The 15,762-nt window shown below is 35.6% G+C and overlaps 1 protein-coding gene across 3 annotated transcripts; it reads right to left on the reverse strand.

Moving 5' to 3' along the window:
- Positions 1–4,138: 4,138 nt before the first annotated feature.
- LOC149544620 (rop guanine nucleotide exchange factor 7-like) lies at positions 4,139–12,639 on the reverse strand. 3 transcript variants are annotated; one of them, XM_089795213.1, is made up of 9 exons: positions 12,215–12,639; positions 9,743–10,107; positions 8,081–8,449; positions 7,453–7,569; positions 7,184–7,338; positions 6,974–7,048; positions 6,567–6,857; positions 6,108–6,470; positions 4,139–5,438 (listed from the first exon to the last, which is right to left on the reverse strand). In XM_089795213.1, exons 2-9 carry the CDS (start codon positions 10,068–10,070, stop codon positions 4,938–4,940), a joined length of 2,199 nt encoding a protein of 732 aa, XP_089651339.1. In that variant the 5' UTR covers positions 10,071–10,107; positions 12,215–12,639; the 3' UTR covers positions 4,139–4,937. The 3 variants fall into 3 exon arrangements, with proteins under 3 accessions (XP_089651339.1, XP_089651340.1, XP_089651341.1); XM_089795214.1 differs by having other exon boundaries at positions 9,743–10,110; positions 12,215–12,412; XM_089795215.1 differs by lacking the exon at positions 8,081–8,449 and having other exon boundaries at positions 12,215–12,412.
- Between the last annotated feature and the right edge of the window lie 3,123 nt (positions 12,640–15,762).

Below are 15,762 nucleotides of genomic sequence, written 5' to 3' on the forward strand. Positions count from 1 at the left end.
TGATCAAAATGTAATTCAATATTTTTGTAAAACAGATTCAAAGCTCCACAGGGCTTCTTCGACCCTATCCAAAGCACTATCAAGGTGAAACAAGGCTGCCCACTCCCCCCCACTCTCTTTGGCATCTACATTGACGAGCTTGAGGCATTTCTTTATGATTGCACGCTCCCTCGCAATGGTTGTTACTGCATTAGGTGTTGATCTCTATTCTCCTATTTGCTAATGACGTGATTCTCCTAACATCTTCCACCGATGGTCTTCAGGGGCTCCTTGATGGCTTGGCCTCTTTCTACGATTCACGTGAGCTTGTTGTAAATCTAGGTAAGACTCGAGTTATGGTCTTCAATTGTTTGAGGGCATCACACCTCCATTTTTACTTCCAAGGTACCGAGATCAAGATTGCATCTTCATATACTTATTTGGGGGTTAAGTTTTTTGGACCTTGGTTCAGCCTGAGACCAACCATGTAGCCTTGAGTCAACAAGGGGCTCGACTCCCTCGCTAATTTTGGGCGACAGTGTTTTTGACACCACTTTCAAAACACACGACTAACATGTCCCTTCTTGACTCCCTGGTCACGCCGATTGTCCTTTATGGCTCTACTGTTTGGGGCCCCTCCCTCTTAGAGTCTAACTGGGCCTCTATTGAGAGAGTCCAAACTCTTTTCCTTCAACACATTATCAGGTGTCACCAATCCATAGTGCACAACATTGTTCTAGCAGGAGTTTGGTGCTCACCCTTTTAGATTGGGGACCATCTTTGATTTAGTTTGGCTTCTTCACCGACTTCGAAGCTTTGTTGATTTCTCTGATGGTCGTCATGGATATTCCTACTTGGCTTATTGTTCCTCTATGGAAGTTGCAGGTTTGGACTCTAGACACAAGTCTCGTTGCTAGTACACCCAAGTCTCCGCCCTCTTGGGTTCAATTAATATTAGTTTGGATCGTCTTTCCCCCCTTATAGCTTTCTCTGGACGCTCCAACCCATCTTCCACCTCGACGGGAGTTGAATAAGCATGTTAGACTTGACATCTACAGACAGTGTGTTATCACGACCTGGAGGAATCCCCATGGCGAGCTCTGCCTGCGTATGGCCTTCTATGCTGAGCACTTCCTTGACATCTAGGACGAGATCATCCTACGCCCCTGGTACCTCACTCGTCATTGGACTCACGCTCTTCGCATCTCCTTGGGATCTTTTAGAGTGGGATCTCACCGGCTACATATTCAAACTAATCACCAGATCGGCAAGGAGGACAAGATCTATCAACTTTGTCACCTCGGGGAGGTTGAGACCGAGTCTCACTTTATTTTTCGTTGTCCCATTTACTATGAGATCCAAGGGAGATTCTATTGTTTGTTCAGAGTGTGTCAATCTCTTTCCTCATTCTTCAAATATATTGACCAACATTGTCTTGCACTCTACCTTTAGGAGACCATGCAACTTCATGAGCATACTATACAGGTCTAGCTTTGCTCAACATTGACCCCTACGCAACTCATCACCCCTTTTTTCAATCCTCCAATCCCTATTCAAGGATTGAAGCGGTCTCCCTGTACTATCTCGAGTCACACCAAATCTATGAGATCCTGCAAAGATCACACTCGACAACAACTTTCCAAAGTACCTAATTGCTCTAATGCCCACCTTTCCATTATGGACTACTCACTTGTAAGGAGTTATTAGTTCTTGTTATTCATTTTCTTGGTTCTTTTGTTGTTTTTCTTTCACCCTCTTTCTGTGGAACACCATTTGGTGCTCCCCCTGCTGGCATTTGCCCTTTGAACTGTTTCCAATCCCTTAAGACCCTCATTGGTCCCCTATTGGACATTAATAAATTTATCTTATCTTGTCTTATCTTATCTAATGGCTGTGCGAGAATGCAATCAATTACAAAGGCATTGTATCTCTTCCAGCAATCATCGATTCCAAAGACATTCAATCTGTTCACCTTCAATCTTTGGTGATAGCAAAGAAATCAGACAAACATCTAATCTACATTATCAGAAAAGAAGAGGTATCAAGAGCAATCACAAATATGACATTACTAACTGCTCTTCAGGTGTTCAGATTTATTCTCTAGAAAAAATCTACAACTAACAAATGGATTGATTACCATGGCATACTATTACATCTCAATCCAGTTTGAGCAACAATTATAAAGTGTCTTTATTTTTGTGCAATCTCTTGTGCTTTTGGATTTGTCTATGAAATTATGTACTCTAATATAATGTAATTCAATTTTTTCAAAGAGTGACAATAGTTGCTTTCATATTCTTCTTTGTTTCTCTTTAAAAAACTGTTTACTTACAATTGACTCATCAGATGCATAGGAAAGACTGCATCCCAAATGGAAATGGAAATTTGATGAAAGAATTTGGTTAAAACTGTCCAACCAAATCTGGAGGTCAAAAATGAATACAAGTGCTTAATTGCTTGCTCAAAAGATTCTAGATTGTGAGTTGCCCATTGCAGCAGTCAGGCCACAATGTATGATGGTCCAGTTGGTCGCTTCTCCATTCAATTGTAAACAAGAAGTCAATTTGTGAAAAAACAATGAAATTCTATTTTCAATGATCTGCTTGCTATTTGAAAGAGACTCTTTTTTGGAGTTGGGTTACATAGGAATATTATTGTTAATGGTGTAAGACAAATTATTAAGTTGCATATCTATGGAGAAAAGGTGTACAGCAATCTCTGATAACTGCATAAGTTCGATCAGTTTTCATTTTTCTTTCAGTTACAGGCTGGGCTAGAAAAGACTTGAGATTGAACTTTCAAATTTAACAAATTGAAGCTCAAATTACTCAGCTGCATATAAAAAAGGTTAGTATGGGGCATAACTTGAGAGCTCCTTTACAGGACAGATAGTTGGATATTACTCTTGTCTGTTGCTTCTATTTCAAACTATTTTTGTGTTGTTACAGTCACGTTACATATCATACTGTCACTGATGTTACAATCATGTGCCATACTATTGTCGTTGTATAATAGTGCTACTGCTGTTGTTACATCCATGTCAGTGTTCATTTAGTGTCTATAGTTGTTTCTTTCTTCTTGCAGTTTTTAACTGCAATGCTTATGTAAATTGCATTTATTTAGTATTATTTTTTATTTTTTTTAAATCTTAAATACCACAAATAAAATAACTATTCCTTAGCAATCAAGCCTGCTATTATTTCTGGCATTGCCTCATTCGAAAAGGTAGCTCATTGATAATTTACAACTCTCACACCCAAACTACAGTACATTCATTTGCAAGAATGGTTGGCAGTTTCTCCGAATTTCTCGACTTTGTTCATGTGACACAATACAATGGGCTGTTCAACAACTTTGCTAGCTCCTTACAGAATTTATCAGGATTTTACAAATCACCTTATTACAAAAATAATCTTGGAATATAGACTGGATGTTTCAACTATCTATTCATGCCCTATATCACCAAACTGACATACCAATTGTAGGACGAGAGAACCTTTTGAAAAGTTAGCTTAATGTGTGTATTATACCAAATGACCTCAATAATTAACGTAAGATGTGTCATGCATTAAGGCCTCCCGTGTTGATGAGCATAGCGCACGCTAGCATGATAGTTAAATGAAATAAAATCAAAAATTTTGGATCAAAGGCTCACTTGAGAATCCAGAATGAATGACATCTTACGCTGTCTTGACTCACATTAATCGAAACTTGCAGTCACAATGCTTCAGAAATTGTTTTCCATTATTTCATGTATCGATACAAACATGGCTCTAGAATCAATTTTCACTGAAAAATAAGTGGTACTTCTCTAACAACATTATATAATGTAACGGTATAAACGAATTTAATAAGAAAACAGCCAAAATATGTCATGTCTCCTCAAACATAAAAAGACAATAGGTTTCAGAATATGACAGAAACGATGCAGTTCACATGATATATGTGTAAGATCTGACAGGCAGGCCATCACCATCAAAATAAAGATTGAAAAGGATAATTTGTTAATATGGGAAAGAAACCTTCAATGTCACAAATCCGAACTCATCTAAATGCCACACTGGACCTTTTCTATGAAGTGAACACCTGATTGCAGCAATAGAATCTTATTTGAACAGCCACGTTCTTTTTCCGAAATGAATAATCATGGGGCAAAAAATGAAAGTTAAAAGGGAATGAAAACATTATCAACCAATTGTGAAAACTCTTAGTTTGAATAATTAAATTTACATAGCCATTAACAATAATCATCTACTCCCGTTGATTAGTTGAGGTGCCAGGTAGCTCAACCATCACATAATTTTCCTTCACCAGTTCCCCTTTCTATTCCACTAAAAGAGTTCCCCGTGCATTAATTTTCTTTGACCTTCTGGTCAATCCCTGCTGCAGGAACTTGTATCTATTAATACAGCTATAATGATAATGAAACACTAGTAAGAGTGACCTATCTTCTGAAACCTAACATTAGAACGTCATGTGAAAAGGAAAAAACACTACAACTCTCTGTAGCAAGAGTTTGATTTAGAAATTAATGGATAGGACCTACTAACCAAGACAAGTGACATGATATCCAAAATTTTATTAAATTCTGGACTTCTACAGAAAGCATCTTAAAATTGAGCTACCTCCTGGAGGAGATAAGATATCTTTCTCCATGTATAACCCCTAATAACCTGCACTTCTGTGCATTTCCCACTGCAGCATGTCTGAGACGAAAAACTATATACAGGACAGATCATCTTCAGGGCGAAGAAATGCATTTCTAAGAAGATGCTTACTCTACCATAAAAGAATAGTACAGCAGAACCCTTAAATAAATTAATCAGTAAATACAAATAATAGTAGCAGCAGGGAGCATCAATCTGCAAATATGGCTGGCTAAACAAGCATACCTATTAGACATGGGTATGTTGTACTTTTCAAATGAACTCTTTATCACCCCAGCTCTTTGACCTCCATCAATCACGTGTAGGAGGGCTGATCAAATCGTTCCTGCTGCCTAACCGTTCAGTGTAAGACAAAGCTTTACCTGTTTCTTTGGACATTGGTACAGTTATTAAGGAAGGATCTTTTGTATTTCCATCTATAGTCTTTGCCTCACCAAGGTAGTCAGAGAGAACTCTTATAGGAGTAAAATGATTGGAATTAGTTTTGCTGCTAACAAATGGGGATTTAGCTATTCTGCCAGGACTTACTAGTGGTGTTGGAGAAAAATTTGGTGTTGCAAATGCTGTAGCATATGGTGTATTTGAGGATGGAGGAACAGCAAATGGTGAGGAAACCCTCTTGGCAGCAGCACCTCTGCTACTCACAGAGGGAGGAATAGGTGAAAATTGATGAGGTTCAGAATGCTTTGTCAAGTCATTGACATAAAGCAAATCATCAATACGAGCAATAATATTGTAAGCCAAACTCTCCAACACCCTGGAATAGCTCTCCAGAATAGATTGACCAACATCCTGCAACCAAAGACATCACATTAGACATTGAAACAGCCTTTTTAAAAAACCTTTAAAGTCCACACTCATATTTCCGCAGAAAGGCAAACAGTAAAATGAAACTAATGATTATGTTGTGATAGTTTATTATTTGAATGTATTTCGAGTCCATCTTCATCCACCAATAAAATTGAATTGAAACTATGCAGATGAATCGAGAAAATGATTTTCTATCACTAGTCGGCCTCATCTGGAAAGCTTCACTCAGTTTGGCATGGAGGTAAAGGGACAAGGATGTTAATTTCCAACCAGGGTATGTGACTACATGAACATAAGGAAATGGTTGAAACTATGCAGATGAATCAAGAAAATGATTTTCTATCACTAGTCGACCTCATCTGGAAAGCTTTACTCGGTTTGGCATGGAGGTACAGGGCCAAGGATGTTAATTTCAAACCAGGGTATGTGACTAAATGAATACAAGGGAGCGGTTATATTATATATTATAAGATGGGTATACAGGTACAGGTGTTGCAATGTGATCCCTGCACTTGTAGACAAGTTTTCTGGTGACACAACTTTCACTTGTCATACATTTCTAATTCAAATATAGAAAAGCATTGTAAGCTGGTGAGTCCTTCCATTGAAGGGGTATATAGTAAGAGCAGAGCAAAATGCTTCTGTACGAACCTGATTATACTGAATCTTGCTCATGTCCAAGACAGTCTGTGACAGTCCTGGAAATCTCTGCTTCAGACTTAACAGAAGGCTTTCAGCTCTGTCTGCAAGCAGTTCTCTCTTCTCTGCATCTCCCATCAAATCTTTGACAATACCCCATGAAGATTTTGTGTTTGGACGATTCTCCTTTCCATGCATTGATTGTCTCCCATGAAGTTTCCGCCGCCAAACATGGATAGCAGCTTCAATACGATTTGCAATTTCCAATGTGTGGTGTTCAGATGACAAATCTAAGCAATCCAGCAGACAGTCTGGAGAGAACTGCTCTGCAGTTATGTAGCGATATATGATATCTCCAAGACTGGCTCTTCCATTCTGAATATAAAATAAAATAAAATGATTAACCACTATCCAGTCTCTTTGGGTCTGAGACCGACTGTGTTCAGAAGAGGATGGGCACTGTGCACTCACCTTAGGAAGAGCATCCAAGTAAATGTCAGGAACCTCCATCTCAGACAAAACATTGCTGTTGATTGCCACTGCAGCTTTAAGAATTTGGTTTGTTGAATCACGTTGATGTTGCAAACGTTTCCTTGCATCATCACATAGACCACATGGAGGGACTCGAGGAATGGGCAACCACCATTTTTCTTCTTGTCGTTGAGGAGGGCGCCTAAGCGGGCCACAGCCATCTGCATCTGGCACCAATATTCCTTGGTCCACATACCAGAATTCAGTATCCTTGAAACTTTCTAAAGTTTCCTGCAAACACCAAAGTCATATGCAGTGTGAAAAATGTACAAAAGGAAACAGTCACATTTATAACGGTTGAAAGTTTGAAACTATCATGCATGAAGAATGGGAATAAGTGACCATACAATGAGCATTGCATCGAGTTTACGCAAGGCTGGAAGATTGATATAAAGATCTGATCGAGGTCTGCTTACCATTACCTGAAATAAACAGGAACAGTAATATTGTATCATTTGCAGACACAACATGTAGCTTGAACAGATGTATCAAATTGAAACCTGAATATCAAGTTATGAAAACCATGTTAACACATAAGAAGGTAATTAAATCCTCACCTCTAAACTACTACCATCTGGATAAGCCTGTAAAGATGGAACTAACTCAACAATATAATCACTAACACATAGTAGCCAGTCCATCTCTCTTCGCCACATCAATTTCTTCTCTGAAGCCAAAGGTTCCAACCTCCAGAGCTGTCCAAAAATGGTTGCTGCCATAAATTGATAATTACTAAGAATTAGGCTCTAAAAATGGAGCTAAACACATCCTTACCCACCCATAATTTTAAACTAAAACAGATCTAAGAGAAACAAAAATGGCATGCCTGAAAGATTAGTAATGGCATTGGATATTGCAAGAGCTGTGCAAACTCCTTTACCCCCACCAGACATGTCTTCACCAAGTAGCAGCTTTGAAAACCTCTCTTTCATCATTTCAACTTCTGAGAAAGCAATCCAATCAACTTTTACAATTATGCATATACATAAATTTAAATAATATACAAACAAAAAGAATACATCCAAATTAGAAAAGAGAACCAAGAAAATGATGTGATAATAACATGTACCTTTCTATGTGATTAAAAAGTAGCTCACAGAACACATATCTCAAGAGGCATTCTTTTATTCAAACATTTTAACTTTCATTGGGACCTAAAACGAAGCTATGTATCCAATTCTAATCAACCCTTCAGAAACCAATTTTTGCAGGAACTAAAAGTGTTTCTAAACAGTCACATTGATTATTAGAACAGAATGATCACTTAAGACTTCTTCAAGGTAAGCAAGATTTAAATGGACTTTGTTAAGGAAGTAAACAATGATCATTACACAAGTAATGCTATTGGAAAAAGGCAATAAATCTTTTGGTCACAGACAAATAGAACTTTTGCCACCATATCACCCTGGATAGAATCAAGCAACGAAGTTACAATATTACAGAAGCAAAAATACCCGAAAAATCTGTATCTCGCTTCTCTTTTTTCTCCTCCCATACTACAGAATCCCGGCCACCTGCAATTGCAAGAGGAACAGTAGAAATACCAGAGTTTGTTGTTTCTGTTGTTTCCGTTCTTCCTATGGGCCAACCCAAAGGGGATGATCCTGCAGAACTACTTGGGATTTCATCTCCTTGACCATGATAATCTTGCATTTCTCCTATAACAAAGCTTAATGTTTCTGATGTTATGCTATCACCAACTGTTGAGCTTCCACAGTCTACACTCTGTCTTGCGGAGTGATCTCCAGAAGAATTACTGTCCATTGCAGTTCTGTGTACATCTAAAGAGTGCACACAAAAACCTCTAGAGAAAGCAAACAAACCTGAAATATCATCAAAATTTCAAGGTCACAAAGTTTCCTAACACATCAAACCAATTCTACCCAAAACTTTTCCCCAATCCAAAGAGCTGACCAAAAACTTCATGCAAGTGATGTAAAAAAAAATAATACCTCCATTTGCTAAAGATACAGAAATGAAACACAGTATTACATGCAACATTCATGCATTCCATTGCAAAGTAAAACTACAACAGAATATTCTCCCCTACATCTCCATAAACAAATTTTTACAGCAGGCAATAAACATGACAAACACATTATCCTAAAATTCAGAATATCCCATTGGAAGTAAAAGAAACTATGAAATTCTGCTCAGATCAAAAATACATCATACTACTTATTCACTTATTTGAAAGATTTTACACTACAACCTTGTAGTACCAAAATACATAGCTACACTTGCTAGACAGGATAAAACCCTTTATTTTGAACTGGTAAGACCCGGCTCAAATTATGTCCATGTACCATATTCATGCTTGTAACCTGCTTGTAGTCATACTAATGCATGAAACGTAACTAGATGCAAAATCAGGTTAGTCAGGTACAGAGAGGTGCAACTCCGTAGCTTTTGTAACCTCTTTGCACATATGGGTTGATTCCAACTAATATTAGACTTTTAGAAAGGTTTCAACAGATAAAGGATTACTGATTCAATTTTTATTTTGTAGATAGACTCGCACAAAACAATCACTTTTGAAACCAGAGAAATTAGAATCTTTTCCATACAACTGGGAATGGCTACTGTTGAGAAGCAATATTTTCAAAGACTGCTGGAGAAGAGAGCTGAAAGTTTGTAGGTTTAAATTTTCACATATTTTCCCAAAAAGATAATTTCTGATAGCACGCACCTAAAAATCTATGATAGAACTGAAAATTACAGTTCAAAAAAGAGATTTCCGCTGGAGATTGGAGAGGGCTTCTAACTTAAACTCAATGGCATCTTTTGAAAAAATTTCAAAGTTGCCCCCATACAGAACCATCAGGAAATCCCCTGCATGAAGGTCCATACCTACTAGAACATTCCTAATCTGCATGAAGTAGCATTTGAGGCCTGAGCCTCACCAGCACAAAAATAAAGATATGCAAAGTAAGCGGCAGCTCATCACATCATTTGAGCCGAATGCAATTTCTAGAAATAAATCCACAAATTTGAGAAAGAATCCCATGAAATTCAAAATATGTCTGTACAGAGTAAGAGTGTTTAATTGACTTCAAATATAAATACAAAAAACAGAAAATCACAGCATTATGCCTATGGAAAATAATGGAACATACCAAATGAAGCACAGCACTTGACAGCATCAACATCCAAATCTCCCTTATCAGAATTCAAATTCACCTCGCATAAAGGATTTCTGCGAATGTAATCTGAATCATTCCCATCATTGCTGCACCAAAGAGTACTATGAACAGATTTGTGAAGAAAAACCTCACTACTTTTGTCAATAAAGCAGCCCTGGCAAGTAAGCCCCTTGAGAAACCTTGAAATCCAGTAATTAAGCACAGAATACCGATTGAAAACAGTCCTGCACCTCACTATTGTAGCACAAGTCTGCACATGTTCTTCTTCCTTGTCTTCATCCACATGTAATGTTCTATCCATAAGCCTCCAGCTTTACGAAGGCTTTGTTGGCCTCATTCTGCTATATTTCAAAAACAAACAATCAATATCCCCGAATATACGGATCCCACAAATATTTCTCAAATAGCTAAACAGCTGCCTTAGCTGAAAATTTCATCTTCTTTTAAACTCTCACGGACAATGAACTCAAATACAAAGCAACAAACCCTGAAATGTTACTCAAATCTGCTACTATAGCTGCCTTTCACAAAGAATTTTCCTTTTTTCCTAATAAACTTCTCCTTTACAGGTCATCAATTTCCCTCAATATGACACAAACACCATTGAACATCACTTGAAATTTGTTAAAGAGCTGCCTTTGGCGGAAGATTCATTTTTAACCTTTGATCTATAACCTACTAATACCTTGAAACAAACCAGTAAAAACACAGAAAATCTTTACAAAACAGTTAAAGTAGAGGTTTTTCCTTTCTCTTCTACCGTATCTTATATTGCTTTAGTGTACTTCTGTAGAGGGAAATTTTCATTTCAAGAAACTGTTTCAGAAATTCAACATGCTTACACATTTTTAGATGAAGTTTTTCTAGTCTGGGAAGTTAAAGCTTAACGCTGCCTTAAAATCATTTGGTGTATATCTCTTTTTTGGTAAAAATATTAAAAAAGAAAAGCACTTTTAATTTTCAATCCACGTCTCCTAAGCTGAAAACAAATCACGGAAAAACCTAAAAAAGAAAAAGTAGTTTCCTAAGAAAGGAACTTTTCGAATGAGCTCAGAAAATTTGGTGAACACCCAAAAAACAATAAGCATAGTAAATTTCTTCCTCAAATCGGCCTGTCTGTGGCAGATAAAAATCGGACTTATTTCTGTTCTTTTTAAAAAAAGACCCCGACCAGATCAATTTTTAATGTTATGATCACGAATTTAAACAGAAATTTGACGAAATAACCAAAATCCAATATACTCTCACAAAATGAAATTTAAGGAAAAACTTTCTGTCAACAAAAACCTTCTATTGTTCTTCTCTATTTTTAACACCTATGCCAAAGCAACTTCGACATTTTGCTCTGCATTTCACAAGCGTTTCACTCAAACTCAAATTTACAAAAATATTCCACAAACCCTTTTTTTCCGGACATTTACTGAAAGAAAAACTTTGAAAGAGACTTAAGCCAGCACAAAAGGTTTCTTAGCTAACTCAGGATATTTCCAACCCCTGCCACGACACTTCGAACCGTTCATTGACGGGAAATAAGAAAAGGATTCAAGTTCTGAAATAGAATCCGAAAATCGACCTCTGTGCTGATCGCTTATATATTCTCATTTATAAATATTATTTCCCCCGTGCGGTACCAATTTCAGCATTTTAAGCCGGATTTTCACTAAAGAGAAATAGTAAACTAAAAGAATCCAACTGCGGACTGAAAATTTATCGAAATCGAAAACTCACAGCAAAGTTTGCTAAGTTTAACATTCTGAACCGCATTTGAACGCAATGCAAGCAAAACGAACAAAAACCTACAATAAAATTTAGAAATTCCAGAAAGCAGTCGATTTTCTGGTTTGCTAATATTTTCTCTTCTCTCCCGCAGTAATTTCAGCATTCTCAGCCATATGTTGGACAGAAAATAAACCCCACTGTGCATTGTAAATTCATCAAAATCGAAAACGGAACAAAGAGAGAGCGAGATTGACATTCTGGACCGCATTTTGACGAAGAGCAAGAAAACATATCAACGGAACTTTTAAATCAGATCGTTTAATTTTATTGTCAAGTAATTTCTTGACATTCTGAGCCACGTATTTCCATAAAGAAAAGTTCTGATTCAAAAAGACCCTCTGTGGGATGAAAACTTCGTCAAAATCGAAATCTTAACCCTAGAGAGGGAGAAAAAAACCACTTTGACGCATAACAAGAAAAACGAACATCGAAAATAAAATCTGAAAATCGATCTATTTTCCAGTTTTTAAGCACTTTCGCACCCTTGCAGTCACAATATCAACACATTCGGTCGCATTTTCACGGAAAAAGAGAGTTCCGAAACAGGAAACTATGGAAAAAATTAATTATGCTGGCAGATAATTTCATCAAAATCATAATCTTCACTCAAAAAACACAATGTCCTGCTTTTCTTTTATTTTCCCTGGCTTGTTAGCATTTACTCACCTCTGCCCAATCAATCTAGCCAGTTTGAACTGCATTTATTTGATTCTTCAGCTAAAATCTCTTCGTGCCGTGGTTTATCTCTGATTTTTCTCATAAACATTTCGTCAAATAGATCGGCCGCTTAAGGAGCCCTGAAATGTCTTTACCTGAAGCCCATTCTTGCATGTATTTCGGCTCTCAGTTAAATTTAAACGTAATAAAATATTTGAAAAAGTCCGCTTTTGAAATATTGTGTACGAAAGCGTATCTGATTCAAGTATCGTACGAGCCTACAGAGTACGTGGAAGGAGATTAGCCTACGTGGTGACAATTTAGGACGAAAACTAAGCTGACATGGGTAACCACAAGCTGACAAACGAGGGTACTGTAGGGAGAAATTGATTAGGTTAATATTACGTGGACCGAATCAGACGCGTTTTATATCTACAACGTTAAAGAGACGTTTTCGTTATATTGTGTGTTCTTTAGGGAAAATGATTCACGACTGCGAATCGTATCCCTTATGCTGAATTTGTCTCTATAGAAGACGATGTGACTGCCATGTGGCTGCTTAAAAAATAACAACTGTCATGGGACTACATTTGTTCCTTATATACGGTGGTGTAAAATGATTTATTGGTTTAATTTAGTAAATATTATTTATTTCTAAGCTCAAATATCATAATTTATCAAGGATCAAAATTTATTGAGTATACCGTTTGTATATTAAAAGGGCTTAAACTCTTTTTTTTTAAAGTGTAATATTTGTATAAAATCTAATAAAAATATAGGTAAAAAGCTTGATTAGAAAAATGTATTTGTTATGGAAAATAAGACTAAATGTATATAAGGAAAGCAACAAAATCTTCATTATGAATGAAAGAGCCATATTATATAAATTTCACATATTCTTCATTAAAATCAATAAAAGTTTCAAATAATTTAGAGGTGCATATATTTGTAATTATTCAAAATCTTATTTAGTTTTGTATTTAATTTGAAAGAATATTTAATAATTTTCTACAAATAATATATTTTATTGTTTACATTAATATTTTGGTTTAGCTTTAAAAATGGAGTAAATTATATTACTTGTTAAATAAATTATAACAAAAATATCTTTGTTAGGAATATAATAAAATTACAATTTTTATTTAAGAAGACCATAGAATATTTTTAAAATATAAAGTAAATTTATTAGTCTTTGAAAATTTTGTAATTAAGTTATTTTTTACATTATAAGAAATTTGATTATATCTTAGAACATATTTATAAATGCATATCATCTTAATATTAACTATAAGTTATCTTGACCTCATCTATTGAACCAACATTGTAACTTATTTCTTTGGGACTAGTCTAACAAGAGGGAGGAGAAAAATCTTAAACACTATAAAAAAATCCTCAAAGGACAACTTGTGGGTGAATATATATGGGGGCAATAATTCATCTATGGTGGTCAATCAGTCACACTAAACATATACTTCAATATTTTTTTTTCTATTGAACAAAGTTGAATTACATAAAATGGTAGTAGTCCAAGAAAGAAGACTGTAGATGTAAAATTTTCAAAGTTTACAAGGGTAAAGGAGCTCAAATATAGGCCCATCTTTAGCATTTCAAAGATAAGGCAACAATTTGCATTTGCCTTTTATTGACAAAAAAGAAAAAGAACAAAAAAAACAAGAATTCAAATCATTCTTTTAGTTTATATAGTTCACAAATATAGAAAGAGTATAATTAAGTCATTAAATCCACTCCAGGGTATTCTTATTCTAGCTCTACTATAACCATGAAGACTTTTCATGACTACTACAAATAGTTATTCATTAATGATATATAGCTTAAGCTCTTGTCATCCTAATTTTTAAAGAGAACACTACTCTAGTTAAATCCTTGTAAAAGTTGATCTTAATTATAATCATTTTATTGATAATGCATCTCAATGGATAAAATCAATGAGACAATATGTTATAGGGCTATGGAAAAGAGATCCTAGATTTGATGGTCTTTTAGATTAGTTCTATATGATTATTTGGCCATGTTAGAGTGGGGTTTTCGTTGCACCAAAAGAATGTTCTATCAATGTCTAATACAACCACTCAAATTATAGTACACAGGAGGCAATTAAGGCCTTGTCATGGATCCTTAGGGGAGTTTTGAACAAATTTCTAACAATCTCCCCCTCAGCGTTACCCAAGGGTCTGAGGATTCGAACCTGTGACCAAGCTTTGATACCACTTGTTAGAGTGGGGTTGTTGTTGCACCAAAAGACTAATCTATCAATGTTCGATACAACCACTCAAATTATAGTACACAAGAGGTGGTTAAGCCCTTGTCACAAGTCTCGAGGCGAGCATTGGACAAATTTCTAACAAGCCCAAATATGACAAAATTTATATTTTATGTACTTTAAAAAAGCATTGAAAGTTACATCATTAAGGGTTGTTTTTAATCAAGACTTGATCAAACTCATTCCTAAGAACAAACAAGAAGCAAAGGTAAAAGATTATACACTTGTAATTCTACTTGATACTTCTAGTAAGATAATTGTCAAATCCTCTTTCCTAAAATAGTAGAGTGTATTATTAAATCAGTTTTTGAAGCTTATAATTTTTCATTCTTGGGTAGTGGATTTTTTCTAACTTGAGATTTTCTCTTAAAATAAAATTGTATTTTGATAAATCCTACAACTTCATATGTGGTCTTTCATCCTTAAGATGTTGCAATAGTTGGATTATGATTGTGATATATGACCATGTTAGAAAAGAATTATGGATGTTGAGGCTAGGTAAGAAATCAACATTTCCCCTCTCCCTAACTTCCTCTCCAAAATTCCATCCAACAAGATTGTTAGTTTTTTCACCATTTAGGGGACTTTATTTTCTTACTACTGATGCTCTCAAATATCTTTTCAACATGCTTCTTCTATCAATCATATTCATTGCATCTTCCTCCTTAAAAATGTTAAAGACCTCTAACAAGACTTTGCTAAAGACATTCTATTTATGTTTAAAACTTGATTTAGGAGATGTGTAATACATTGAATATTATATATTTGTATATTGCAGTCTTAGGATCTCAACTCAAAAAGCATAAGACTAAATTATTAGAAACTCATTTTAACCTTGTTGTCCTAGATTTTGGAAGAATGGTAAAATGTTCTTGAAACATAGTCTAAATATTACTCCAGATATATTACCATCCCTTTCGGTATCAAGGTGCTTCCCTATATATAAGACATGTGCAATTGGTATTTGAGTGAGATTCAACAAAAACTCTCATCCTTGACTCTAGTTTTTTTTTTATGGCTAATTAAGCTCAAATTGCTAATAAAATCTACTTGGTAAATTATATCTAGTAGTCATCTTATTGTCTACCTTCTTTAAAATAAATTATAACTAGCTAGCTTAGCTTATCTAGAGCTTTATATTAACCAAATTGGACAAAAAGAAGGGTGTGCCTTCCACTTCTTAGATTCATTATATTCTTTTAAAAGAAAGGGGCATAATTTACTATCATTAACTTTCCCTAGGATTTTTTTCTTGTAACAAAATGGATTTTGAGGG

Source organism: Cupressus sempervirens, chromosome 8 (assembly GCF_028749045.1).
Source record: "Cupressus sempervirens isolate cs-2001-9-10 chromosome 8, ASM2874904v1, whole genome shotgun sequence".
In the NCBI taxonomy this organism is placed as follows: domain Eukaryota; kingdom Viridiplantae; phylum Streptophyta; class Pinopsida; order Cupressales; family Cupressaceae; genus Cupressus; species Cupressus sempervirens.